General features: G+C 39.4%; 2 protein-coding genes, 1 long non-coding RNA gene and 1 other non-coding gene across 4 annotated transcripts; 2 read left to right on the top strand and 2 right to left on the bottom strand.

The window, feature by feature from the left end:
* The first annotated feature begins 3,069 nt into the window (after nt 1–3,069).
* Nucleotides 3,070–6,984, top strand: LOC104451305. The gene is made up of 6 exons (XR_005552236.1): nt 3,070–3,660; nt 4,569–4,680; nt 4,775–4,946; nt 5,039–5,223; nt 5,902–6,043; nt 6,704–6,984. It is a non-coding gene; the product is annotated as an uncharacterized LOC104451305 (transcript).
* A 293-nt stretch (nt 6,985–7,277) lies between these two features.
* Nucleotides 7,278–12,569, bottom strand: LOC104451304 (sodium/hydrogen exchanger 4). Its single transcript, XM_010066001.3, has 14 exons — nt 12,371–12,569; nt 11,402–11,520; nt 11,211–11,308; nt 11,030–11,089; nt 10,892–10,938; nt 10,622–10,816; nt 9,991–10,037; nt 9,756–9,822; nt 9,565–9,665; nt 9,375–9,476; nt 8,512–8,656; nt 8,357–8,419; nt 8,153–8,236; nt 7,278–8,014 (listed from the first exon to the last, which is right to left on the bottom strand). The coding sequence occupies exons 1-14, from the start codon at nt 12,536–12,538 to the stop codon at nt 7,733–7,735; spliced, it is 1,578 nt and encodes a 525-aa protein (XP_010064303.2). The 5' UTR covers nt 12,539–12,569; the 3' UTR covers nt 7,278–7,732.
* A 4,354-nt stretch (nt 12,570–16,923) lies between these two features.
* Nucleotides 16,924–22,410, top strand: LOC104451303 (exopolygalacturonase). The gene is made up of 6 exons (XM_039314282.1): nt 16,924–17,070; nt 17,160–17,465; nt 17,612–18,127; nt 18,515–18,707; nt 21,423–21,637; nt 21,781–22,410. Exons 1-6 carry the CDS (start codon nt 16,924–16,926, stop codon nt 22,408–22,410), a joined length of 2,007 nt encoding a protein of 668 aa, XP_039170216.1.
* Nucleotides 22,411–24,121: 1,711 nt separating this feature from the next.
* Nucleotides 24,122–24,917, bottom strand: LOC108960448. The gene is made up of 2 exons (XR_005551868.1): nt 24,669–24,917; nt 24,122–24,563 (listed from the first exon to the last, which is right to left on the bottom strand). It is a non-coding gene; the product is annotated as an uncharacterized LOC108960448 (long non-coding RNA).
* Between the last annotated feature and the right edge of the window lie 2,988 nt (nt 24,918–27,905).

Below are 27,905 nucleotides of genomic sequence, written 5' to 3'. Positions count from 1 at the left end.
AAAAGTGTTTAACAAAAAAATAATTTTTTTTTTATTTCTCATTTCCGTTCCAATTTTGTTAGAGAAACAAAAAACAGATTTTGAACAAAAACGTAAATAAATGCGTTTTTGTTTTTTTTTGTTCTCGAGAAAAAAAACAAAATTTTTGTTCATAAATAATGAAAAAGAACATTATTATGTAGGGCCTAAATTTATTTTCAATAGACATGGAATCAGCCTTCTCCATCTTCATTCGGTGCCACGTCGGATCCAGATCGTGGGTTTCATTACCATGCGCTCGTTGAGAGCATCAAGAAATGAAGAAGGCCCTTCGCTAGCGGACACCTGATAACCGACCATCCCTCCTCGTCACGTCATTCCATTACTCCTCATGTCATGTGCGCACGACGCCTGAGGACCCGAGTCTCTCCTCGCCCAGTCTCCGCTCTAGCGAGTCCTGTTCACGCGCGCGTATTTTAATGATGGCGACCCAACAGAGATTTTCTTCTTTTATTGTTCATGAAAATAAAGCCTAGTTTATAGAGTAGGCCTCACGATCTTATAAATATCTCATCGAACTCTCAAGAGTCAAATTGAATTAATTTCGAAGACCCTTTTTTAGGAGCTTAAGTTACATTCTTTTCGCAAAAAATGGGACATTTCAGAAAAAAAATAATTCATAAGTCATTTTTCAATAAAATGACAATATTCTATGGTATTCGATTAAAACCTGAAAATGTTTTGAAAAATATTTTCCGATATTCGATAAAAAAAAATATTTTCTAAGACTTCACCACTTAAACATGCATTATTTACCGACCTATAAATTTATCAAATATGAACTGCCTTTACCAAACAAACTTACTTTATATCTTTATTTTCTCATCATCTACTCTAAAAAATGTCCATATGGATTTTAAAAAGAAGCAAAGCATGTATAACTCTCATGAGAATCTTCCAATTGAATGGCATGTTCTTCTCTTGCGCCTTTTGAAAGAACAAAGAAGCAAAACAATAGAGCCTATTTGCATGAGCAATATACAACTGCATGGTATAATATATAAAAAAAAAAAATGATAAGCAATAGTGTAGAGTGCGTTGGCTTGGGCCTTTCTCCCTCTAACTGTGGAAGGGGGGAGGTTTGAGCCAGGGTGTGCACATTGTGCGCCTTACCTGCAATTTCGTGGGAGGTGGGTCTTTCAATACCGTCATGGGTTTACATCGTCGACTACCGGCTGCACGGCAATTCCAAGATCACAAAAAAAAAAAAAAAAAAAGTGTAGAGCGCGAGCTTGAGATCAACAAGCTCGAGGTTCGTATGGCAACAGCCAACGACTAGCCAAGAAAGTGGTTCTTCAAATTCATTACCTGATTTTCTCAAAGAGAATTTTTACAGGGGATACTAATATGCCAAGATCCAAAAAAGACAAAGACAAAGGCAAAGCCACTGCCGAACCCCCAATACACCACCAAAGCCGAAAGACTTAACATCTGTCAAGACATGGCTTAAAATGGCGTAAAAACAACCGATATTCTTACACCAAATACCTTTGAAAATAGAACACATATTACCTGATCCCATGTTGGAAACAAATAAAAGAAAAATAAAAAATAAAATAAAATAAAGAAATTAAAAATAATTCAAATTAAAAAAGAAAAAGAAAATTGAAAAATAATTCGAACAAAAAAGAAAGGAGAGGAGAAAGTAAGGATTTGTAGAGCTGTGAGATAATACAGATTAAGTGAGGAAAATGTTTTCCAATTTTAAAAAAAAGAAAAATATTTTCCTTAATTTAGAAGATTTTTTCCTTTCATGAAAAACATTTTCTCAAAGGAATTTATTTTCTGTGAAACATACGTCGGAAAATTTGGAAAACATTTTCCCATAAATTATTTTTCGCGAAATAAACGGAACCTAAATATGGTATGGGATTCCCTTTTTTGTTTAGTGATGCAAATGTTAATTTAATCTCATTTGCCTAATTTGCAAATTTTGACGTACATAATAAGATGGTAAACATTTTGAGGACGAGTGTTGATTTTAATCCTCAAAGCTAGTTATAAGGACACATAAAATGAAAGAGATAATGAAAATGATTACAATTTGTAGTTTGACGAAATAAGTTTCAATTGGATAAGATAGTTAGATTCAAAATTTACGAGAGATTGACAAAATAAATGGCATTTATATCAATTTTTCTAAATTATCATTTTTTCGACGAGTATTTACTATCTATCATATACATTCGATCTGTCCACTATTCATGATGAATTTTGTTAATGACTGCACTGCTCAAGCAACTAATGAAGAAATTCTACAATTTTAAATGTAATAATTACCATTGTATTATGCACAACTAATACCTTAAAAAGAGTGAGGGCCTGTTAATAACACCCATTTAATATTTGCCATGTATGTTTATTTACTTTATTATAGCCATGGGTTTGTTCTAGATTCGTATGGTTTATATGAATCCATGTGTAGTTGAAACTCTTAAGATTTATAATGTCCTAACTAACAAATCAAGAGTCCAATCTAATGTCCTCCACATCCTTGAAAAATCATAATTCAAATACTCTAGCTATAGTGCAACTATAAATGATAGTTTTTTCTACAAAGATGTAAGTTAGTTTACAGAGGTAAAGTTTGTCACACATATTGATTTTCATTCTGTAAATTAACATTCGATCGACCAAGATGAAAAAGAAGAAGAAGAAAACAACGACGTGTCGAGCCAAGAACATGCGAGTAAGAAAGTAAAAGTGAAATATTAAGAGGAAAAATAGGAGAGTTTTCATCACAAATGGAAGGGAGTCGCGGGCGCATCACCCATACAAGCAAATTACGGATTCGGAGTTATGCGCCTGTCGTTTCAATCGAATTACTCGTCCCGTCACGGACGAGTGGTACACGCGGCGACCAATAATTGGGCCTTAACTTTCCTCGCGTCCAGGGCCGGTAACTGGAGAGTCTCTCCCGGGGGCCGTTCTCGTCATTTCACAAGAACAGCGTGGGGGAGAGAGAAAGAGAGAGAGAGATACAGAACTAATAGGTCGAGAGAGAGAGAGAGAGACAGAGTTACAGAGAGGTAGAGAGAGAGAGAGAGACAGAGAGGTAGAGAGAGAGAGAGAGAGGGGAAGTCGTGTGTAGAGAGAGAGAGAGGGGAATTTTTTTTTTGAATCGTTAAAATTGATGGTCGAAGGGGCACAGTGAGATGGCCACAGACCAAGAGATATCGCAGGCTCTCCAGTCCCTCCTCAGGGGCTCCTCCTCCTCCTCCTCCTCCTCCTCCTCCAGCTCCAGCTCCGGCGCCACCGCCAAGCCCAACGGCCCTCCCCTCAACTCCTTCGGCGACGTCGTCCAGCAGCTCCAGTCCAAGCTCGGCGTCGACCTCTCCCACAAGGTCGACTTCATCCGCGCCCAGATCCACTTCCTCTTCCAGTCCTCCTCCGCCCCTCCCCCGCCGCAGCCGCCGCCGCAGCCGCCGCACGTGGTCCTCCCCACCACCACCACCACCACCCCCCGCAGCCGCAGCACCCGCAGCAGCAGCAGCCACCCGCCAATTTCCACCCCTCCCCCTCTGCCTTCCACTCCTTCCCGCCCGTCCGCCCCGATCTCCATGCCCAGCACCATCCCCATGTGCACCAGGTCCAGCCGGTCTCCCTTCCGGCCAAGGAAAGGTGCGATCTTTGCGTCGATTTCTGGTCGATTTTGGGGCTTTCTGTGCTTGTTAGTGGCTTGTCGGTGCCTGAGGGAGCGAAAGGTGCGATTTTTATGAGAAATTGTTTTCTATCGGTTCGCCCTTTAGGGAGTTATTAATGGGTTTGTGCTCGTGAGGTGGAGAAGAAGGGTAAAGCAGGCTCTGGTTTTGTTCTTTGCGGGTATTTTCGTGTGAGGGCTAATGGGTCTGTCTGGGGTTGGTTTGTGGCAGGTGGCTGAGAAGATTGGGGATAAAGATAAAGAGTGTTGGGTACTTTGAATTTTGGGAGATGGAAAAGGGAAAATAGGCTCGAGGATGGTTGATTAAGGTTACTGTGGGTGTAATAGAACGGAGTTTTCGGTTCATGTTGTTGAGATGGGTTATGCTATTATCAAGACGGTGCTCGGCATTAACGCTTCAGGTCCAAAAAGATATGAACAGTCGGAAATGTCTGTTGAAATGAAAGTTTGTTTTGACAAGAGGAATTGGTTCTGGGACGAACGTTTTGCTAGATGGCTGCATAAGATGGCAGAGTGTACGTGTTAGTTGTTGAAGCAGTGGGTAATTGTTTCCATTGGCCATCAATTCCTGGCCTAACATTACACAGCATTTTAAATGATTTTTCTGGCAGAGTACCTTCTCGGGGTTATTCTTTTTACTGGTTTGAGAAGGGCCTGCTAGTGCTATATTCATATAACTGCTGAGGTTGAGGCATTAGAAGTTACTTTGTCCAACTCGTTTCTATCTGTGTTGGGTCTATTTGTCCGCTTGCTTCTTTTTGTTGTGCTTCATCAACGTTTCTCTTTGTTGACATATATAAATGCTTTATCAATCAAGTTGTGGTAGAGCTAAATGCTTCGATGATACATTTGGCTTTTATAATTGCAGCGCTCCGGCTAAAGGCAAAAGAAGAGGTGGCCCTGGGGGACTAAACAAACTCTGCAATGTTTCTCCAGAGCTTCAGGCCATTGTCGGTCAGCCGGCAATGCCTAGAACTGAGGTTCCAAGTCCTATCATGGCTTTAAATCTGAATTGTCTGGATTCTCACTATTCGCTTACATATTGAGGAAGAATCTCTTAACTTTTGTACGTAGATCGTGAGGCAACTATGGGCATATATTAGGAAGAACAATCTCCAAGACCCAAATAACAAGAGAAAGATAATTTGCAATGATGAGCTGCGTTTGGTGTTCGAAACAGATTGCACTGACATGTTCAAGATGAACAAATTACTAGCTAAGCACATCAGCTCTATGGAACCCACTAGTACGTATAGTGTCCAAGCAACCTCTTTTTGCAAATGAATATGTGTTAAACTTAACTTTGTGGTGAATGATTTCCTGCTATGTTTTCTTTAGAAGCATCAGAGTCAAAGAAGCTCAAGGTAGAACCTGATTCTGGAGTCAGGAGCAGTACTGAAACTGGTCCATCAGTCAAAATATCTGAAGAACTGGCAAACTTTTTTGGGGTTAGCGAGTCAGAGATGCTTCAGTCAGAAATCACCAGACGGATTTGGGAGTACATAAATGTCAACCAGCTGCAGGTAGTAGCTGTGACTGAGTTATTGGAAGCATTGCTCATGCTTAGCACTTCTTTCATATCGAGGATTCTGAAGGATGGTTTGGGAGATTGATACATAACTGTTTCAATTCGTTGAGCTTCAATGATTTTGTGTTGATCTGTGACCCTTCGATTTCTTTATCATGAATTGCTTTACTAAGTTGATTGCCACATTGGTTAAAAGCTGTCTGCAGAATTTTACCAGGATCAATCTGATAGAAAGCTAATGATGCCTCCTAGAGGTCTTGTAGGAGGGCCATGTTCCGGGGGCAAGTTAGTGATCTCATTTTACCCGAAGTCAAAGACTTGGTGCAATAGAACAAAGTCATTTAAAATATTTGGTGTGGCATGTTAAATTTCACTCTGCCAGTTTAAAGCCGAAATTTTAGTGACAGAGAGTGTATCCATTATGTCTGCACATTGATGCATGCAATGTATTACCATTATTACTCTTAAGAGGAGCCAACTCAAGACCCAAGAGGTCTTGAGTTCTGTGCCTCAGCTTCTCTCATCCTTGTGCACCTGCCTTTCAAAATCATCATGCTGTACGAGATGCTTTCTGTTTGGCCACATTATTTTTGCCAAACTAGTGAAGAGTCCAAGTGAAAAGTCACAGCAAAGTGATAGTGTTGACTTTGTTTTGGCTTCATATACATTTCAGGATCCTCGAAACACGATGGTGATTCTCTGTGATGCAAAGCTTCAAGAGATTTTTGGATGTGAAAGAATTCAAGCCCTTGGAATACCTGAAGTTTTGGCACAGCGACACCTGATCAGAAGATCGTAGTTGAATGTGTTGGCTGGTTAGTAATCTGAGATGGATCTCTGTGATTTCTGTTCTAAATGAATTATATTTAGTGCTTTCTCAGAAGATCTTAGCACAGGTGTTGCTGGCTGTTGGTTCCCAGGTCTTTGTATTTTCAATATTCTTGAAAAAAGAAATGCAAGATTGTATGAGTTTGTTTTTGAGTACTCTTTTTGAGTCATACCGTTCTAATTAGTCTAAAACAGCATATATGATTCCTCAGGGTATATGATCTGAGAGAGTTTTGATGAATTGCTCCCCTTCCTGTCTGGTTTCTTCCGGTTCCTTTGTTGATTGTGTTTTTTATTGAATCTCTTTATATTAGTACATTTTCCAATTTACAGTCTTGTATGCGTTTCTAGATGTTCTAGTTTATCATGCCCTTATAGATATGGCAACTCCAGTCCTATTAAGCCAGTACTGTCATTGCTCAATGTTAGCTCTAGGGATCATTGGTCGTCAGAGTTGCTTGATTAATTGTTTTGTTTCTCTTTTCCTCTCCTTTTCAGTGTGCAGTTGACATGAATAAGAAACACTTAGCCTCGCCTCTTGATTTGCATATTGCTAAACTTGGTTTTTCCATGTGTGCTGATATGTTCTACCTCGGTTAAAGCCTGCCTTACATTTGACTGTATTTTGTATCTTGTGCTGCTTGCAGGGGTGCCTTGGTTGCTGGACTTGCTGAAGTAGTTTTTATGGATTTCTGCAATCAGTGTTTTTAGGGGACAATTTCAGTTTAGTAATCTCTCTACCTTTGTACAGGATGAAAATCTTTTGTCTGAAACGGCACAGTAATCGTAGTCTCTGCTTTCCTGACATGGTATTTTAGGTTAGACCTATCCTTGGGAAATTCTAACCCCTGTAAAGTACAATCGGAGAAACATGAATGTGTAAAACTTTGACATTTTCATTTGCAAGTATGAAATGTTTTCTGTGCAATCTAGTCTATCCACAGAGCTACTCCAGGTCTCGGTCTAAGCTGCTTAAGAGTTCCATGTCGAGTTTCGGAAGCCTCTTTTGACCGGTGATGGACATGCCCGGTACCCAATACCTTCGTCATGGATGATCACATGGTCCACGAGGATGGATATGGCACAATTTCTAGAACCAGACCGGTTAATATTAACGCGGGCCCCTCAATGAAGCTCCTTCTCTTCTGGTCGAAAGAGAGCCATGATTGCCATTTGACAAAACACGTACATGTTTTGTGCGTTTTGCTAATTACAAGATCCTTTGCTCAACCTGTTGCGAGATACTTGTTCTAACCATCTTGCATGACGATTTCATGCACAACGTGCGATTTCGATCTTCAACCTGTAAATGTTGCCGATTTACATGATTGGTAACCGATGGCAACAGCACCAAAAAAGGCAAAAAAAAAAAGAAGAAAAACCAGACAGATGCACGTCCGACAAGTTTGGCCAAAACACAAGGAAAATTCGTCATAGACATGTTCCTCCTAGGTGTTCACCAAAAGAGAGGAATTCGAGATTCTTTGAGCGCGCATCTCTGTCTACCAGCTGCTTTCCCCTCGAGTCCGGACACCTAGAAGCGACCTTGAACAGCCGAAATGGGTACGCTTTGACATATGCATGACTTGTGCATAATCTGGGGACGGAAAGTCATACTACTTGCGTCAGTGCTCAAACAACCGAAACCGGTATGGTTAGCCAGTCCTCTTCAGTAACTAACACACAGAGTTGTTGCGGCATGGCCCGCCGAATATAGGTCTCATGTAAGCATCATCGAACTTCCTCCAGTAGGAATGTATAGTGTGCACTGGCCTCTCTATCAACATTGACAAACTGTCCTTCGCACGAAGGATGTTGGTGGCAGCAGACTCTTCCATGGATAGCATTGGCACGGTCATATCCTCTTTCGGCATTTTTGCTTCTCGAGGTTGCTGACCGTTGGCTGTGCTATGCGGTAGCAGACAATAAATCAGTGGCTTTGTCAGAAACCCAAACACCTGCACTCACCATCAGTTCAATCGGGGTCTGCTCATTAAAATTCATAGAATGCCACCCGTAAAGGGGAAAAGAGGTGTGTGGGTGGAGCTCAAAGCTATGGGAATTAATTCCAGGTAAAGACCACTGACAGACCATACCAATGTACTAAATAGGACGACGATTATGGTGTTAGTAACCATCGTGGCATTGACAGGATCACTTGTGACTCCAGAATATGTGAACTTGGAATGCAAACAAAGAGAAATGGCTCGTTAGTTTAAGATTATCCAAGCAAGCGAATATCTGTAACTTACATGTAGTTACCTTGGACTCTAAAATTTCTAGCTGAATGTGCAACGCACCTGTTTAAAAGCCAGAGCAATGGAAACTGCCCCTCTCATCAGTCCGGCCCACCAAATTACTACCTAGTAAAGATAGCAAGTTTACTGATGGGGAAACATGAAATGCTCTGCTTCATAGCACATTAAATGGAACGAAAAACCAGGAAAATGTTAACCTGATGGTTGAGGGTAATCATTGATGACCTCTCAGCACGTCTATTCATGTAGTTGGAAAAAACTGACAGAGGGAACACAAATGCAGCACGGCCGACCAATATAAGCATAAGTAAGGTACCGTAGATGCCTAGTGAAGTCCCTAAACTGCAACAGAGAAAAAGTTGGAAGGAGCAGAGATTTGCCAAAAAATGACACTGAAACTGCTTGTCTCCCTTGTAACTTGAATAAAATCTGGATGTTGCAACTAACTGTGCATTTGTAGGGCCACTATGAGTTGATACAATCAAGACGATATCTGAAACAGAAATAGCAGGCATAGACTCTTGAACAAAAATTATCCTCGGTGCTTTGCTATGTCCGATGGCTCCTTCAAGGAGCCACAAGCATATGGCTAGGCATAGTCCCATGTGGATCAGTAACAGCAGACCAAAGACAGCAGGCAACCACCAAAAACAACAGATCCTTCCAGTTCATGGCTTCTCTTCAACTTCTCTAGATAATACGGTTACTTTAGGGAAAAGTCACACAGGGTGTGCCATTTTTGGCCGATACAGCTAGAAGGAAGGTTAAGACGAGATTGCAAGATTGGCAATAGAAAATTGATGTTATCATTAATAGACTGCTTAACCGTCTTCTTTAAGATTTAAGATATGCATTATATATTATGAGAAGCAAATTGTGTTAACTTTAGCATTTTTGCTCTTTTCAAGTGATGCCCCAAAATTTCAGATCATAGAGTGATGAAAGGGATCAGGGATAAAAGAAAATGGAGGAAGGCATCCAGACAGCTCACAAGCAATGACCACCAGTTCAAGTCTGACTTATTCTCCACAGCAACTAACTGCAGGCTGAAAATTAGTACCTCAACTTTGTCATCTTCCACTTCTCGATGTCAAGAGCATCCATTCCCACATAGAGGAATATAAATGTTTCAGCAACAAAGGACATCATTGCAAACACATGCCTACAGAAAGTTATTTTACAGCATTTAAGTGTCAGTCTTATCCAAGGTTGATACTGAAGAATGATCTTAACATCACCATTCTACATGCCTGGTCGTAATTCTTGAGCTCTCAGTCACATTATGCCATGCATAGTGTGACATGAGAATGCCACAAAAGAAAACAGTCAGAATCCCACTTAACTCCAAAAGCTGTACAGAGAGCAAGGATCATCTCAGATGTTAAGAATTGACTCATTTGTGGCTAGACTAGAAGCTAATGATGTCTTCCAGAATACGTACCTCAGCTAACATGTAAGAAAGATATGCCATCAGGACCATCAATGCAATTTCCCTCACACTTGAATGTCTGAAGGTAAATACCCAGAAAAGATAAACAAAGGCTTAGAAATTAGTTTCTTACTCATGGCGAAGTCTGTAGACTCAACAGCCAGTAATCTAAAAGATCTAGCACCAACGCCATCTTTGGCGTGTCCTCTGCAGCAAACAAATATCTTTGCAGTTTAGAAGAGCTTACCTTCCGAAGTATAACATTTTGAGGCAAAATGACGTCAGAAGTCCAGCCTGCATAAAATGTAAGCAATAGTATCATACAAGAAGACAAGTCAAAAGAGACTTGTGGAGGACATTTTATTTTAAGGCACCGCATTAGTGTCAGTTTCCAATGATCACCAAAAAAAAAAAAAGTGTCAATGTCAACATAAACAAGGAGATCCAAAATGATCTTTTACATAGAAAAGAACCTGTCACTTGAGGTTCATTGGAAGCATCCAACTGGGGGCTTCACAAGATTGCAGTATTATATCACTCACCATCGGCTCATAGATCAATCTGATCTTGTTCTTAAATACATGCAGGGCATTTGGACTGAAGCCACACCATGAAGTAGCACAATCTCGCATGGTGTATCTATTCGATTTATACCACTCATAGCATGTATTCAGGTATATCCAAGGTTTTACTTCTATTTAGGGTTTAGGGTTTAGCCAAAGTTTTACTACCGCGATTCACACCGTATCAGAATCAAATCAATGCCAGTGGCTCATTACACATCAAGCAATCATGTAACACGTGCACTATAGATGCATAAAGTCACAAATCAGTTAGTTCTAATTTAACATAATGCGTGCAGCTTATCTTATACTTACAATAACCCCTAAACCAGTACTGGTGGAAAATAAGTAAAGAAAGTCTCCAATTATATGAAGGGCATTCTTGCTGTCAAGTCTGGTAACATCGAGCTTCTGCACTGCATTGAAAAGAACCACTGATGTTGCATCATTCACCACTCCTTCTCCGAAGACTAGGCTATACAGCAGAGGAGTCTCATCTTGATGGAGAACCTACACATTCGAATAATACAATAGGAAGTCTTCAGACAATAGAGGAAAGAAGATAGAGAAACATCATAAACCAACCTGGAGTGTGCACACTGTATCTGTTGATGAAAATATTGTCCCAACCACTAATGTTAACAAAGACATTGCAGCAAGCTGTTAAAAATCTGATGAAACGGTTATTATTTTAGGGTTAGGCAAAAAAGACAATGACCTCACCAAGGTAGTCTCGAGCTGTCAGACCAATGAAATTTAACCTGGGGAAAAGCCACCAGCTGCCTAAGCCAATAGTAAAGAAGATCAAAACTTAGACTGATATCAGAAAATGGGACTTTCAATGAAGAAGATTACTGTAAGTAGATGGTTCAAAGAATCGACAAAGAATTGCTAAGTGATATACCAACTGTTATTATGAAGGTTGAAATAAATACGCCAACCACCCCAAAGAGCATTATGGTGAAGAAATTTTGGAAGAACTGTTTCTTCTTGACCTGAAATCTGAAAGTAAGCATATCTATTCAGCCACTTGTCTCACAGATGACAAATCCATTGAAGACGTTTCAAAATAGTTCATGAGAAAGCCATTTTCACCCAGCATTGAATATTATAGGTGGAAGGAGATATATGAAGAACAATTCTTCGTTGAACGTCAGAATGTGAGAATTTTTTCCCTTGCTCAGGACCAAGATAATAGTTCCGCTAAGACAACCCTGTGCAAAAGCAATACTAGCAGATTAGCATAACTCCAGAGTTCTGCACAATCGAAAGAGATTCAATATGTAGCTCTACTGCTTCATGTTTTGATACTTTCAGAATGCCAAGTCAACTAGTAATTAAAGAAATGAAGCATATCCCATTACATCAGATATTAGTAGTGCTGCAAATGTGTAGGAGCAATAAACACATGCTATGCACGAATTCTGTAAATTATTATGCTATTCTTCAGACGATGATTCTTTACCCCAGTAAGAAAAGATTGTCTCGATTAGCAAAATTGTACTCAGTTAATTTGCACTTCCGCACTTATGTAACAAAATCTGATATAATGAACACAACAAGAAAACGCAAAATCGAACTAAAATAACGATTTCCAGCCATCATTTCTTTTCCCTGGAGCCAGAGTGTAGCACAAGTACCATTTCTCTAAATGCAGTTTTACGAGTGATTTCCTACTCGGTTATAGTTGATGACATTCATGTACATCTGCAACCTTAACTACATCAAACTACTACTTTGAACCACATAGAACGGCGTTCATCTAGCATGATTTTCTAATGGTCGGTCAGAAAGAAACAAACTGCTCTGGCCTGTTGTACAAAAGAAATAGCGATAATTATCTCACGACTCGAAAGCTATCAAAACCATGGCCAAATGCTTCATGTTCGAGCCACTGTCAGAAGCAGCAGCAGCTCCTACTATGATCGACAAAGCACTATCGTCTTCAAGGAGCGCTAGTCTAACGTTACTTTCAGCTCAGATTTTCACAAAACGGCCAGAACCAAGAAGGCAGCACGCGTGTGGATCTCAACCAGAGAGAGAGAGAGAGAGAGGTGGCGGTACGATCAAGATGGCGGTGATGGACTCGTTCACCCATCGGTTCTCCTCGAGCAAGTGGCCGACGACCAGGCAGAGGCAGAGGACGGCGACGAACACCGTGATCGGCACCACCTGCGCGTGCTCGGTCCCGAGGTTGGCGGCGAGCTCCCGCAACGTCATCGCCACCGTCATCGTCTTCTCGCTTTCACTCCGGCGCAAACAGAACGCGAGGCATCAGAGAGAGAAGAGAGAGAGAGAGAGAGAGAGTGCGTGTGTTTTAGTTTGCCGGGAAAAGTGAGTTTAATGCCGAGTGTTTGCAGGCGGGCTTGACACGTGAGGAAGACGGCGCTGCGACATCACACGTGTCGGACGCATCTCGCTTCAGACTACGAAAACGGAAACCGAGGGACACTCTTTCCGATTCTATCCAACACGTTCCCCCGTGTGCGCATCGGTCTAGGTTTAACCCGACAGTCGGACCGGACCGGACCGGACTATATGGAGCAAGTCGGTTCGGGATGGTTTTCTAGAGGACCGGTCCAGTCCTCAATTCTAAAAATTGGGAACCTGGGAACTGGGCCGCCTAAGATTTCTAATTTCTTTATTCTAAAATAAACTTTAATTGGTGCATTAGATTTTCCTTGTAACTTTGAGAAACTCCTACTTATATAGAATAAAAGAAGCCAAAAGGAAAAAAGAATTCGCCAATTTCTAGAACATAGTAGACCGGTTACCGATTCCACAAAATGACAACCGATCATTTCCAGTCTAATTTCAAGTCTCAAGATGAGAATCGACTATTCCTAGAACCAACCACTTCTATTATTATTATTTTATTTTATTTGTTCCAAAATCACTCTTAATTTGCACATGCCATTATCTCAAAAGTGCACATCTATGAAATGAGTAGGTTGCAATTGGCATTGTGCGCACTATGTTGGCACAAACGCACTTGAAGGATCAATTAGATCTAAGCAGTAGCTCTTCTAAGTAAGCGTTGAATGGTGAGCGTTGAAGGTGAGGGAGAGAATATTGGTATTTTGTTGGCAAGTGTCGTCCATGCAATATTTCGAGGGGCCTCATTGACCGGCTTTGTTGAGAGATTTCCCTAGGCTTGGCTATCTACCAGATCACCTTTAGAATATGGATACTAGTAGAGGGTTTGCTTTGGAATTGCAAGAATCATGTAATTAAACTTCAATTAATATGAGAGTGCTCTAAATCATTTATCAGGCCAAGACTCATTTAATCATGCACGCGCATATCACTCATCCACGGGCAATAAAAAAGGCAACCAACCAAACTAAGACAACATCCATCTAATTCTTGCCTATTCCACACATTCTAGCACACGTTCAGAACTGTAACGGAGCATAGAAGACCGCAAATCGTGATCGTTTGATGACCAATTCACATGACATTGAAGCCCTATCTTCCTGCAAACGCATATGATCCTGCTTGATTAAGTAACATCAATCCAAGACCAAATTGATACCGAATTAAACAAAGCAACCACGGTCAGTATGTAATACTTGTATTTTGGCATATTCAAGTTCGTTTATGACTATAATTCTAGTAAAATTGGCACGAGATTCACTATAATACTTTCATAGCATGAACATATATGATCTCCTATAGGGGTGTGCAAAAGAATTGGGAACTGCCTAGAATAGGACCAGACTGGACTTGACTGAAACCAATGGTTCCCAAGAAAACCAGTTCGGTTTTTGATTTCAATAATTGGAACTAGTAGCTACCGGTCTGATTCTTAATTCTAAATGTGAAATCACTCACCCACCCATAAGAACCCGACCTATAATATATAAATATATATTTAATTTTTAAGAAAAATTTCTGACCAAAAAAATTTAAGAAAAATGAAAACCCTAAAATCCCTAATATGAAGTTTAACACTCATTAATTGAGTGTTTGTCTTGTCTTACTCTCACCTCGCATGAGTCATTTCTCTATCTCTCACTCACGGCTTGACTTTCAATCTCAACGCCCATCAACTCACAATGTCAACTCTCAACTTTTAATATTTCTTCAATTCTTTTACTATTCTTGCAATTAAGAATAAGGAAGTTATTTGTTTTTTGCTTTACTTTGGTTTATCGAAAAATGTTGCAGTGAATGTGCCAAGCTTGATGGGACCGCTTCCATGAACCCACCTGGGAATTGGATCAGCTTGGCGGTTTGGTTTTCGAGTGGATCCATAGGACTAACGGGTGGTTCCCGATTTCAATTTTTCAGAATCGATCTTTAGTGTGTGGTTCATGGCTCCAAGGTGGGAATCGCCACCTAAACAATGCTCATCCCTAATCCCATAACCAAACTAGCCTCAAGTTGGAACCAAATGCACATCAAATCGGGAGATCTAGACATGGTCATCATACATGAATTGATTTCCAATAGAATTTGATTCATTCATGACATAATTTCTTTCCCAAGAGAATATGAAATTTGCCATAACAGATTATTATATCACTACACATGCTTTTTTCAATGGGATAGCATAAAACTAATGAGCAATTCGCATCAAATCAGGGCTGCAACAATCGCAAACCGGCATGTATTGACAAGGTTTCAACAGATTCAAAATAAGTTTGAAATTGAATACTTATCTTTTCCTTATGAAGAAACAAAACTCAAATATGCTTATATGACCAGACAAGTGGAGAGTGGTGTGGGTCCCACTAAGAATTGTCTACAATTTTCATCCAATACTCACTTTCTTCACGGGAAAAAAATCTAAAAAATCTTATTATATGACGGTCAATTTAGTCATAAGCCTTTTAATTGTGTTCTCTAAGTCATAAATATCTCGACAACTTGTCAATTTAGTCCTAAACATTTAAATGATTTACTAATTTAATCATTTTAGCTAATTTTGATTGGAAATCATCGGCAATTGTCCTATGTGATATAATTTGTGCTAACATCAGTAATATTTATAATTTTTTTTTTTGTAAATTTATGAATTTTTTCCTTTCCTTTTATTTTCTCTTTCTTTTTTTCCTTTTTCCATGTTCTTTTTCTTTTTCCGCCATCAACAAGACTCGGTAGAGGGTAAAAGAGAAAATAAAAAAGACAAAGTAAAGAGAAGAAAGGAGAAAACATAATATTTTAAAAAATTATCTATGCACAAAGATCGTATCATCTAAAACGATCGCTGATTGAACTACCACATTACGAAATTCTAGTTAAAATTGGTCAGAAAGACTAAATTAGCAAATCATTAGAAGGTTTAGGACTAAACTAACAAATGATCAAAATGTTTATGACTAAATTGACAAGTTGTCATAAGGTTTACAATTAATTCGGCACAACTAAAAAAGGTTCATAAGTGAGTTAGTTATCATACAACAGGTTTGGAATTTTTTTGGACAATTTTCAACTGTGATTTAAAAACAATTACTTAGCCAAAATCAAGGAACTATTGGCATGTTGTAAAATAATAATCAGGAATGCCCATCTTTGATATTTTTGTCAACATCTCATTGTTTCCGAATGTGTCCATCCAACGCTGGAAAATATCACAATGTGATAAAGAATCGATTAAAAAAGATCTAATAATTAAAATTAGGAAAGGAATCTGACTTGCCCTTTAGGAGCAGTGCTTCAATTTATGAATTTTTATTATTTTACTATTTAATAACTCAAAATTCTATTTTGACAACTAAATTTTTGCAATTTGAAAATTTAAAATAGACTTTTCAAGTAATTAACTATTATTTAATGGATGAAAATGGGAGAATTTTTTAATCCCATTTCAACCATTGTTCCACGATCTCTTTCTTGGTCAACTCTGAACTGAGGCGTTGATCAAGTGTTTGATGAAATATTGGAGAGGTTCAAAATTTCGTATATTGTCTATTGAAAGTCGTCAAGCTCCCGAGGTCGATATCCTAGAGATTGCTTATTGATGACAGTGGTTGAGAGGGTTTGAGTTGTTATGTACATAAGGAGATCGTTGGAGATGAGATTTTTAAAGATTTTTAGAAAAATAATGATTTTAAAAGACTTTTGGTCCTATCTTAAGTTTTAGATTTTCAAAAATTTCAAAATCTTCCTAAGGTTGAATCAAATATTGGATTGGATATTTCTACAATCCGGAGAATGATTAAAGGATATCAAATCCCCTTTATCCTATCATATTTCAATCGAATCTCGACAACCAAATGACACTTGAGGAATTCGTGCGACAAATATGATCCTTTCAGAAAAGGAAACAGGAGTGACTCCGGTCACAATATCTTCACACCCTATTTTCAAGCTTGCCGGTAAATGTCTCAGCATCATTTTCCACAACACATTAATTATACTGGCAGGGAAGCGGATTTCTCTACTTTCCTCAGGCTGCAAAAGGCACAAAATCAAAGAACCTTATCCAGTCATCATGTTGCTACTTGTAAGAGACATGGAAGAATCTCGAAGATCTTGTTACCTTACTAGTCATCTTGTAAAGCTTATAAAAATCTGATATACTTTTTATTGTTTCTTATTCATATCAGTGAGAAACATTTCTTCAGTCACAGTCGCAACCGACGCACAGTAAAAAAAAGGGAAAAGCAGAAATGGAATGGAGATTGACCTTTCCAACCGCGAGCTTGCTTATGCTCATGCTTATGTCGTCGCTCGCTAAGAATCAAGCACAAGCACGAAATGTCTTCAATATCAAAGATTTTGGAGCAGTTGATGATGGAAATACTGACGGTAGCAAAGTAATTTTAACACCATTTACATTTCGTTCGTCTTTGCGTGCCCTTTTGCTTTCACGTAATGTAAGACATGGAGCGTATGATTTTTGTAGGCTTTATCCGATGCGTGGAGTAAAGCTTGTAACTCGCGAGGGACCGCTGTCGTTTTAATCCCAAGCGGCACTTATCTGCTGGGTCCAGTGCGGCTCGCGGGTCCTTGCAATGGCGCAATAGAATTTCAAATCAAAGGGGATCTGAAGGCTTTTAATAGCCCTCAACTCGGTATCGATCATTGGATTACATTCAGGTACATTGAGGATCTGACGATTACCGGAGGAGGAGTGCTTGATGGCCAAGGAGCTGCTGCATGGCCGTCTAACGACTGCAAGAAAAACCCCAATTGCCAGGCACTTCCAGTGGTATGTTTCTTTTCTTTCTTTTCCTTCCCTCTTTTTTTTTACAGCTTTCTTAAGTAGAGAAAACCCATTTCATAGATTTGGAAGCCAAGTTAAAAAGCACTGACGTTGTGTGTGATTTTCTCCCACTGTGCGTCTATTTTCACCAGACCATGAGACTTGATTTCGTGTCGAACGCACGGATTCACGATGTGACATCTCTCAACAGCAAGAACTTCCACTTCAATATTTTCTCCTGCAAAAACATCACCTTTGAGCGCGTTACCATAAAAGCTCCGGACGAAAGCCCGAATACTGATGGAATCCACATGGCTCTCTCCAGCAACGTTTTCATCAGAGATTCGGACATAGGCACCGGAGACGACTGCATATCTCTAGGGCCTGGAAGCAAAAACATAAACATGACAGACATTACTTGCGGGCCTGGGCACGGTATAAGTATCGGGAGCCTTGGAGGTACGCCAAATGAACCGGCCGTGGCTAAGGTGTTCTTAGGGAGCAGCACCTTCACAGGCACTACGAATGCCTTGCGGATCAAAACGAGGGCTCCCTCATTCCAAGGCGCTGTTAAAGACATCACCTTTCAAGACATTAACGTCAAAAATGCTGACAATCCTATAATCATTGAACAGCAATACTGCCCATCAAAAACATGTAGCTCCCAGGTATACGTTCTCTTTGGCAACATGCACGACATTTTGCACCTACTAGAAGATCACCTTCATGCAATACACCAAACGGGAGAATAGAGGGAAAAGATTCATGGAAGTATTTACACGAAAACCACGGTCATGGTCTCACACACACAAACACACACGGACTCTACATGTTATCACGTCCAGGCATCATTTTACTCTTACCTTTTTAAAAGGGCAAGAAAAACTTCATCTGGTCATTACCATACCTGCTAGAATGGTGTGAAAATGAAGTTGCTATAAGTTCTCAAAACGGGAAAAAGCATTAATTCATTATATGACACTTTCGGTTATTATACTTACGAACATGACAACACAAGATACTGACCATGTTCATTCTTGTCATCCTTCCTGAAGTCCTCACAAGTAAAGATCAGCAACGTTAAGTTCAGCAACATCAGAGGCACTTCAAGTTCGTCAGTTGCAATTAATATTAATTGCAGCCCAGCTGTTCCATGCACAGGCATCGAACTTAGAGACATTGACTTAAAGTATGATGGAAGTGATGGAAATAATGAAAAAGCATCATCAGTTTGTGAAAATGCGCAAGGTACCGCTTATGGCACACAAAATCCTCCCTCGTGCTGGAAAAGTTCTACTCTCCGCAAGCTCCATTTTATCTAGCTCATCCCTGGATCGGCACAGAATCAATCATCTGTTACAGTCCTCTAATCAAATTCACAGCATCAGCCAAAGAGTAGATGGCCTTTGTATCACTCTGCCGAATGTACTGAAGTTACCTGTATTGCAATTTCCCTAATTTTTGTAATTATGATTTCTCATCATGAGAAGAAAAAAATAAGACTTACATGACGAACGCATTGAAGATTCAGATTCTTTGTAATCAAAACTTCCAAAGGACATCCACTTTGTAATGCTCTCGCACATCATTAGATAAAAAGGTGCCAACCTTGACTTTGAATTAAAACTGGACACAACACGATCTTCGGGCTCGGATTTTCACAAGCAAGTGAGATGGAAAGCGAATTTATGAAATGGACGAGGCTTATGCAAACCGTGCATACTTGTCTCCCTGTGAAAAAGTATTAAAACCCAATGGATAAACGATTGAGCACATTGATCCTTGCAATCTGTACACCACCCCCACCGCAAAATGCTGCTAAGGGCACATTTGGTAATGTTTATGTTCCGGGAAACAATTTTTGAACATAAATAATTTTTTTTTCAAGAACAATTTCTGAGTATAAGAACTCGTTTGGTAACTAAAAAATTTCTATTCCAGAAATAGAAATGCGTTTAGTACACTTATAAAATTTTGTTGTTTCTTTTAATTTTTCAATATTTTTATTTTCTTTTCTTTTTTTTTCTTTCTTTTCTCTTTGTGGCCGCCATGGCTCGACGTCTCCGGGGTCAGCGACGCTTCAGCAAGGTCGCCAGCCATGGCAAAGGCCGACAACCGGTCAAAAGGAAGAAGAAGAAGAAAAGAAGAAAAGAAAGAGAAGAAAAAAAATAGAAGAGAGAAAAATTGTTTCTTGGAATTGTTCCTAGAACAATAAACAACTTTTTTTCTACTTTTTATTTTTATTCCAAATTTGTTCCCCGGAACAAAAGAACAGAAATTTTTGTTCCGGGGAATAGGAACACTTTTTACCAAACGTAGCCTAAATATCCAAAAGAAGACGATGCCGTATAATATATATACATATATATATATATATATATATATTTATATATTTGCATTACGAATTTGATATAAATTGAATCGTGCCTTTCACTTCACTACCGCTAGCCTCTGCAAGTTTCTATAAAACACAAAGGTTAACAACGTTGAATTCCTTGCGAAGATTTTCTTGTCATTGGTTGAAAACTAAAATCGAAATGCACTTCACGAAAAACCAAAAGATATCACTCCTGGCACTAATTCCTGCGGTACTCGCAGATGGCGAAGATGATTTAGCTGTCAAGTACACGACTTCTCGAGCTCTCTGGCAAGCCACATAAGCAAGCTATATTAATAAAGAATTATCACATATGATTTCTAGTTAGGATTGCTGGACTTGATACCCAGGTGTCCCAATTTTATTTTTTTTTAAATAACACTTAAATGTGCATTTCATAACTTTTTTAGCGCTTAAGTATCCCCATGCCAAGTTTTAGCACTTGCGCTGTTCTGCTGCCCATATACACATAAAAGTTTAAAGTGAGTTAATAGGTGGATATAGATTCTTATAGGTTGTATGTAATATGAAATTATTTTAGTAAATGGGTCATATTAGACACAAGTCACTGAATCTGTATTGTATATAAATGAGTCAAAATGAGTTAAATTGATCAATTTGGGTTAAACCATTTTCGATCCAACCTAAATCCAAACTGGCCACCTGTTTGACGGTCCTAAGTGTGAGGGAATTGTGCTCACCTAATGGCTCATTAGCACTAGACGAATTTTTCATTAAAATTACTGTCATAAACCAGCAGGAGTACACGACTTCTCGAGCTTCCATATGACTGTTTATGTCCATTGAACACATCCATTGATTACAGATCCATTTAAGGACACAATCAGATTCCTAGATGACCTTCAGATAATCCATTACTCCTTGTAATTAGATTGCTTTGGTAACTAAATAGGAGATACGTCAGAAAGAAAGAAATTCAGTAATGGGAAAGCTTAAGGATGCCAGATTCGTTGAGACAAATATGGTTGTTTCGCACAAGGAAACAGGAATCAACTCAATAACTTCAGATAATCCATTTTCACAATATATTAATTATACAGGCCACTCGAGGCAGACGATCGGATTACTATGTTCCTCCAACTGGAAAGTGCAAAGGAAGAAGAAACAGAAGCACAGTAATGTTGCTGCCATTTTCGACACAAAAAACACTTGTATAAATATCAGGACATTTCTTCTCTCAGAGTCACAACGAACACACAGTTCAGAAGTGACAAGCAGGAAGAAATGGAGTGGAGATTTACTTTTCCAACCGTGAGCTTGTTAATACTTAAGTTGGCACTCACTAGCAATCAAGCACAAGCAGGTGTCTTCAATATCAAAAAATTTGGAGCAGTCGGTGATGGGAAGACTGACAACAGCAAAGTAATTTAACACCATTCTTTTTTTTCAACAATTTAACACCATTTACATTTCATAGTCACTGCATGGTTCTTAGCATGGCCTCATAATGCAAGATATAAGCATATGATTTTTGTAGGCTTTATCCAATGCATGGAATAGAGCTTGTCACTCGCAAGGGACCAGTATCATCTTAATCCCAAGCGGAACTTACCTGTTGGGTCCAGTGCGGCTCGTGGGTCCCTGCAATGGCCCGATAGAATTTCAGATCAAAGGGGCTCTGAGAGCTTCTAATAGCCCTCAACTCGGTATCGACCATTGGATTACATTCAGGTTCATTGATAGGCTGAGGATTACCGGAGGAGTGCTTGATGGCCAAGGAGCTGCTTCTTGGCCGTATAATGACTGCCGCAAAAACCCCAATTGCAAGTCTCTCTCAGTGGTATGTTTCTTTTCTTTCTTTTCCTTCCCTTATTTTTTACAGCTTTCTTAAGTTGAGGAAACCCATTTCATAGATGTAAAAGCCAAGTTAAAATCACTAACGTTTTGTGTGATTTTCTTCCACTGTGCGTCTATTTTCACCAGACAATGAGGCTTGATTTCGTGACGAAAGCATGGATTCGCCATGTGACATCTCTCAACAGCAAGAACTTCCACTTCAATCTTTTCTCCTGCAAAGACATCACCTTTGATCATGTCACAATTACAGCTCCTGAGGACAGTCCGAATACCGATGGAATCCACATGGCTCGCTCCAGCAACGTTTTCGTCAGGGACTCGGTCATATCTACCGGAGATGACTGCATATCTCTTGGGCCTGGCAGCAAAAACATAAAAGTGACGGGCATTGCTTGCGGGCCCGGGCATGGAATCAGTGTCGGGAGCCTCGGGGGTACGCCAAATGAACCGCCTGTAACTACGGTTTTTGTTAGGAACTGCACCTTCACGGACACACAGAATGGCATGAGGATCAAAACGCGGGCTCCCTCATACCAAGGCGTTGTTCAAGACATCACCTTTCAAGACATCATCGTCAAAAATGCTGGCAATCCTATAATCATTGATCAGCAGTACTGCCCATCAAAAAAATGTCGAAACCAGGTATCCGTTCTCTTTGGCAACATGCACCGCATTTCGCACCTACTAGAAGATCAACTTGGTGCAATCGACAAAGAGGAGAATAGAAGGAAAAGATTCATGGAAGTATTTACATGAAAATCACGGTCATGGTCACATGCACATACACACGCGGACTCTACATGTTATCACGTCCGGGCATGATTTTACTATACCTTTTTAAAAGGGGAAGGAAAACTTCATCTGGTGATTTATATACCTGCTAGATGGTTTGAATATGAAGTTGCTATATGTTCTCAAGACGGGAAAAAGCATAGATTTTCTCTGCTACTCTGCTAATAGAACAGTTCCAATTTATTTTATTATATGACACTGTCGTTTATCATACTTACGGGAACGTGACAACACAAGATACTGACCATGTTCATTCTTGCCCTCCTTCCTGAAGGCCTCAAAAGTGAAGATCAGTGACGTTGGGTTCAGAAACATCCGCGGCACTACAAGTTCGTTAGTTGCAGTTAATATTAATTGCAGCCCAGCTGTTCCATGAACAGGCATCGAACTTAGAGACATCGACTTGGAGTATGATGGAAGAGGTGGAAAGGCATCATCCGATTGCAAAAATGCGCAAGGTACCTCTCACGGCAAACAAAAGCCTCCCTCATGCTTGTAATCTACTCTTCGCGACGTGATAACACCAGCCAAAGAGTAGGAATGTAGAAATTTTGATCCCCTTGTAATAGTCCGAATTAGCCATTGGATCAAAAACGAGTAAAATAAGACTTAAGTGATGAAAGCATTTAAGATTCAAATTCTTTGTAATCCAAACCTCCCAACGGACATCCACTGTGCATTGCTCTGGCACATCATTATATATAAAGGTGCCGGTCTCGTGGTTGTATTAGAAATGGACAGAACGTGATCTTTGGGCTTAGATATTCACAAGTACCTGATATGGAAAGCAAATTTTATGAACCGGACAAGCCTCGCGCAAACCATCCACGCTTGTCTCTTGTGCACAGTTTGAAAACGCAACGGAAACAATTGAGCACATTGATCCTTACAATTTGTACATCCCCCAAGAACAAAATGCTGGAGAGACGATCGTTGTCATAATCTTTTTATATGGTATTGACAAGTAGTGCTAAAATGCATTATACTAGATAATTATTTCATGTCAGATGCTATTTGGATTTGTTGAAAATTTGAATGGGCATGAAGCATGATTTTTAGTATCGATGATAGTTTGTGTTTTGATATGTGCAAGTGTATCTGTGGAATATATATTTGGTTTAGTTGATAGAGGATGGATAAGGGACAAGAAAAGATAGTTTTATTAGTTGAACAAAATAGTTTTAACAATATAATTGTAGGAGTATTGGTGGCATTGGTGGAGGACTACAATGTTAAGGGTTTATTCTTCAACTCCCCACACACATTTACATGAATGAGCTATGGCCTTCTATAAGCCTTTCCACTGACTAAGTACAACCGCCTTAGAGTATTCTGGATTATGTTGAGTGCTGTCCACGTAGGTTTCATCTTGCAGCCACCACCATATCTTTGACTTGTTCAGAGATTATTTGCTTATTACTTGCTGGACATTTTCCAGCCACAATTTTTAGCTACTGAGAACTTCATCTGGGGAATTCTAGATCGTAGTTTAGTAACTCTAGGAATTTCTAGAAAATGGATCACCATTTTCAACATGATTGAGGGCAAAAAATATAGAAATTCACTATTGTGATTTTTTTTATATAAACTGAACCGTGCCTTTTACTTTACTGCTGCTCACGAAAAGTTACAGCCTCTGCAAGATTCTATAATCCACAAAGTCAACAACTTCAAATTCCTGGGTGAAGATTTTCTTGTCATCAGTTGAAAATTAAAACAGAATTGGACTTCATGAAAAACCCGAAGAAATCACTCTTAGTACTGATTACTGCAGTACTCGGCAGATGGCAGAGATGATTTGGCTGCCAAAGCCTAACCCAGCTTGCGAATAAGGGGGCTCCCTCCCTTTGGCAATCTGGTAATATGTCAGGCGCTCCAGCAGAGGAGCCGAAGTCCTCTTGCTACCATAGCGCCAATCTGGGTGAAGATATAACTGTTCATCCAAATCCCAACTATTCATTTAGCCCTTAAAAAGGGAAGAAAATCTAATTGACTTTAAGGCCCGGCAGCCAGCAACACCAGTTGGCGAAGCCGGTGACATAGGGAAAACTGACCTAGAAACAATAACACGCAGCACGCCAAGTTTTTTCCCTGGTTTGCTACAGACAACATTTGAGCTGGTTAAAAGACAAAAACAAAATATAATCAGATGGCCAAAAGCTAATCAATGGAATCAGATAGAAGTAGCTAAGATGCCAAGGGATTCAGCATTTAATAAATACCTGCATCAGGACTTTACTAGGACTAATACTGACCACATGCAGGTGATTTACAGCCAAGGATAGAAGTTACTTCAGTCAATACTAAGCTTTGGCAAATCGAGCAATCTTAGCAAGCGCAGTTCTTATAGGTCTCCAGATTTTGAGCTCACCAACATCCGAAATGAAAACGAGTAGAAATAATCAGTTCTCAGTCAGAAAGACATCACTGACTAATTTAATTCTAGGTGACATGGTATTCCATACCACAGGTTGAATGATAGACTTGTTTAAACTCAGACTCTGCATGATTTATAAGCATCAAAAGGCATTAGGTCTCACAGGATATATCTGGCATAAAAGTAAAAGATGATTATTATTTTGCATCAGTAACGTCTTCAATTTGTGTTGCACAGTGAACCCCATCAACTGGAAACACCAGATCTGTCTTGGTTAGAACAACCTGACCTTTAGTTTGAGACCTACGAAAACGCCAATTTTTTTTAAACCTCAGTATGTGCATGATATTCCTCAGATCTGCCTTGGTTAGAACAATCTGACATTTAGCTTGCTTGTGACCAGATGCTTAGTGTTAAGCAACCGCATGAGTGGCAACAACTACCTGCATCTCCACGCAATCTCTATCACTCTCTCACGGAGCCAGCTCCACTGACCACCACGTCGAGCGTCGAATCAAAAGGCATAGAGTGAGTCGATTTCAAGCATGCTCTGACCGATTAAGTTCATAATCATGGAGGGAGAGAGTAGAGCTAGAATCAAAATGGCGGTGATGGACTCGTTCACCCATCGGTTGTTATCCTGGAGCAAGTGGCCAATGACCAAGCAGAGGCATAGGACCGCCACGAACGTCGTGATCTGCACCAACTGCGAGTGGTCGTTCGTGAGGTCACAAGCAAGCTCTCGCAACATCAGACCATCTTTTCACTTCCACTCCAACGACCAAACAAAACGCGATGAGAACAGATGGAGAGAGAAGGGGGGGACTGCATGGGTCAGTTTGGCGGAAAGACGTCTTTCGGTGCTTTAGGATTCAATCTGCTTTCACAAACGGTGGCTAAAGAAGCATGCTTTTTTCGTGGCAATAGGACAGCTCTTAAGCCACGAACCCACTTTCGTTGCTAAAGCTCACAATGTGTTTTTTATTTTTTTCGGTGACTTGGGAACTGTTATACAGCCGAAAGCTGGCAGTATAATCCCGGGGCGACCTGTAGGGACCCACCTTCCACGGGCCACAAGTGAGTCGCGCAATGGGGGTGTGAAGTTTCAAACCTCTTCCTTGCCTGTTGAGAGGTGAGGCGTGAACCATATTGTCCACCGCGAGGTGGGTTTTAGCTCACAATGTGTTTTAACTAATGTGCTTTTAATTTTTTTACTATGATCCTTGAATTTTATTCAATGTATAATATGATCTCTAAATTTTTGTATATATTCATTTCAATTCCTGAACTATATGAAAATATTTAATATTATCCTTAAACTTAAAATAATAAAAATGATTGTATTGAACATAGTCCAGTGCTGAATTGAACATACACCACAAGTCGGTGACCATAATGAACAAATTGAAAATTCAGAGACTATATTGCATATTAGGATAAAATTTGAGAAGCACATTATACATAAACCAAAGTTCAAACTTCATTTGTATCGTTAAACCTCATAATAAAATTTTCAACCAAAAAAAAACTCCATAATAAATTTTCGTTGTATTTTTTCTGGCAATAAATATCATTTTTGGCCAGAAGGTCAAACCTTTGGCCACGAAATTTTTCACAGCTAAAAATCTTATCTGCTGTGGCTGACATGTGGCCACAATAAAGCTTTTCGTGGCAATAGTTGTTATTTCTAGCGACTAACAATATCTTCGTGATTATTAAATACGAGACATGCCGACCAGGAGAATGAATTGGCCACGCATATTTATTTCGTAGCCAAAAATCAGGTCATTTATACCACGAAATTACTATCCATGGCCTCATTTTTTCGCCGCAAATTCGTGGCTAAATGTCAAGTATATTGCACAAACTAATTTAATCATCTTAAGCATCTACACCAAATTTTAATATAATCTTCCAAAAAGGGTAATTACCAAATCAGTTCTAAATTTATTGTGTGAATGCATATTCGGTTTTTGAACTTTTTAATTTTTCTCATATAGTCTTCAACATTTACACCAAATTTCAACGTAATCTTTTGGCTAATTGCCATTAGAAATCGTTGACTTAGCGTTTAGTTATCACCGCCCTATGTGATATGCTAACATGAACAACTTTATTGTGCAAATGCATATTCGGTTTTTGAACTTTTTAATTTTTCCCATGCAGTCTTCAACATTTACACCAAATTTCAATGTAATCTTCTGGCTAATTGCCATTAGAAATCGTTGACTTAGCGTTTAGTTATCACCAACCGTCCTATGTGATATGCTAACATGGACAACTTTATTGAAAGCAATAGCGATTTTCAATCGCAATTGGCCAAAAGAACTACATTAGAATTCCCCCAATTGATTGGGATTATATTGACAAAATTATTAAATATGCAATAAAACTGGCGTTCATACAATAAAATCTAGAATTGAATATATGATTTCCCCCATTGCGAAAGAGTAGTCCATACATGAATTCAACAGAAAAGCGTAACCGTATATACATGAGGCGTGGATACGAATATGCCCTGGAAGGATTCAAAAGACTTCATGGGAAAGGACGCAATTTATTTAAAAGTGAATACACTTATTTTTCTAGATTGATTCCTCAAGAAAATAATAGAAGGGAAAATATCCCCGAAAGTTCCAACATAGGCCCAATGGGACACCAATACCCAAATTTTTTATATCATCAAAACTCCCAGTTGTACCGGTGTAATAAAAATACCCTCCATTTTTGCCTACTTTGACACTAATACCTTTTTTGGGTGTCATCGATATCTAAAATTTGCACCGCTGTGACCAAAGCTTGGAGTATAGGTGTCACAATGCACATAGTTTAGAGGTCTTTGCGACAAAAAAAGAAATTGAGGTATTGATGACAATGCTAGGCATAATTTAGAGTTTTTGATGATATTTATATTTTGTATTTTACTTGAATTCCATTGTTGATTTAATTTGACGTCCTTTTTCAAAACATTGGCATGGTTTTCTCTTGGATGTAACTATTATGGGTATAATGAAGCTCCAAGTTGATCAACTTGTGTTCGCTGAACTCAAGAGTAGTATCGTCTTAAATCAGCAGTAGTGTG

This window comes from Eucalyptus grandis, chromosome 6, assembly GCF_016545825.1.
Source record: "Eucalyptus grandis isolate ANBG69807.140 chromosome 6, ASM1654582v1, whole genome shotgun sequence".
Classification (NCBI taxonomy): Eukaryota; Viridiplantae; Streptophyta; class Magnoliopsida; order Myrtales; family Myrtaceae; genus Eucalyptus; species Eucalyptus grandis.
This window is presented reverse-complemented; position numbering and strand designations above follow the sequence as displayed.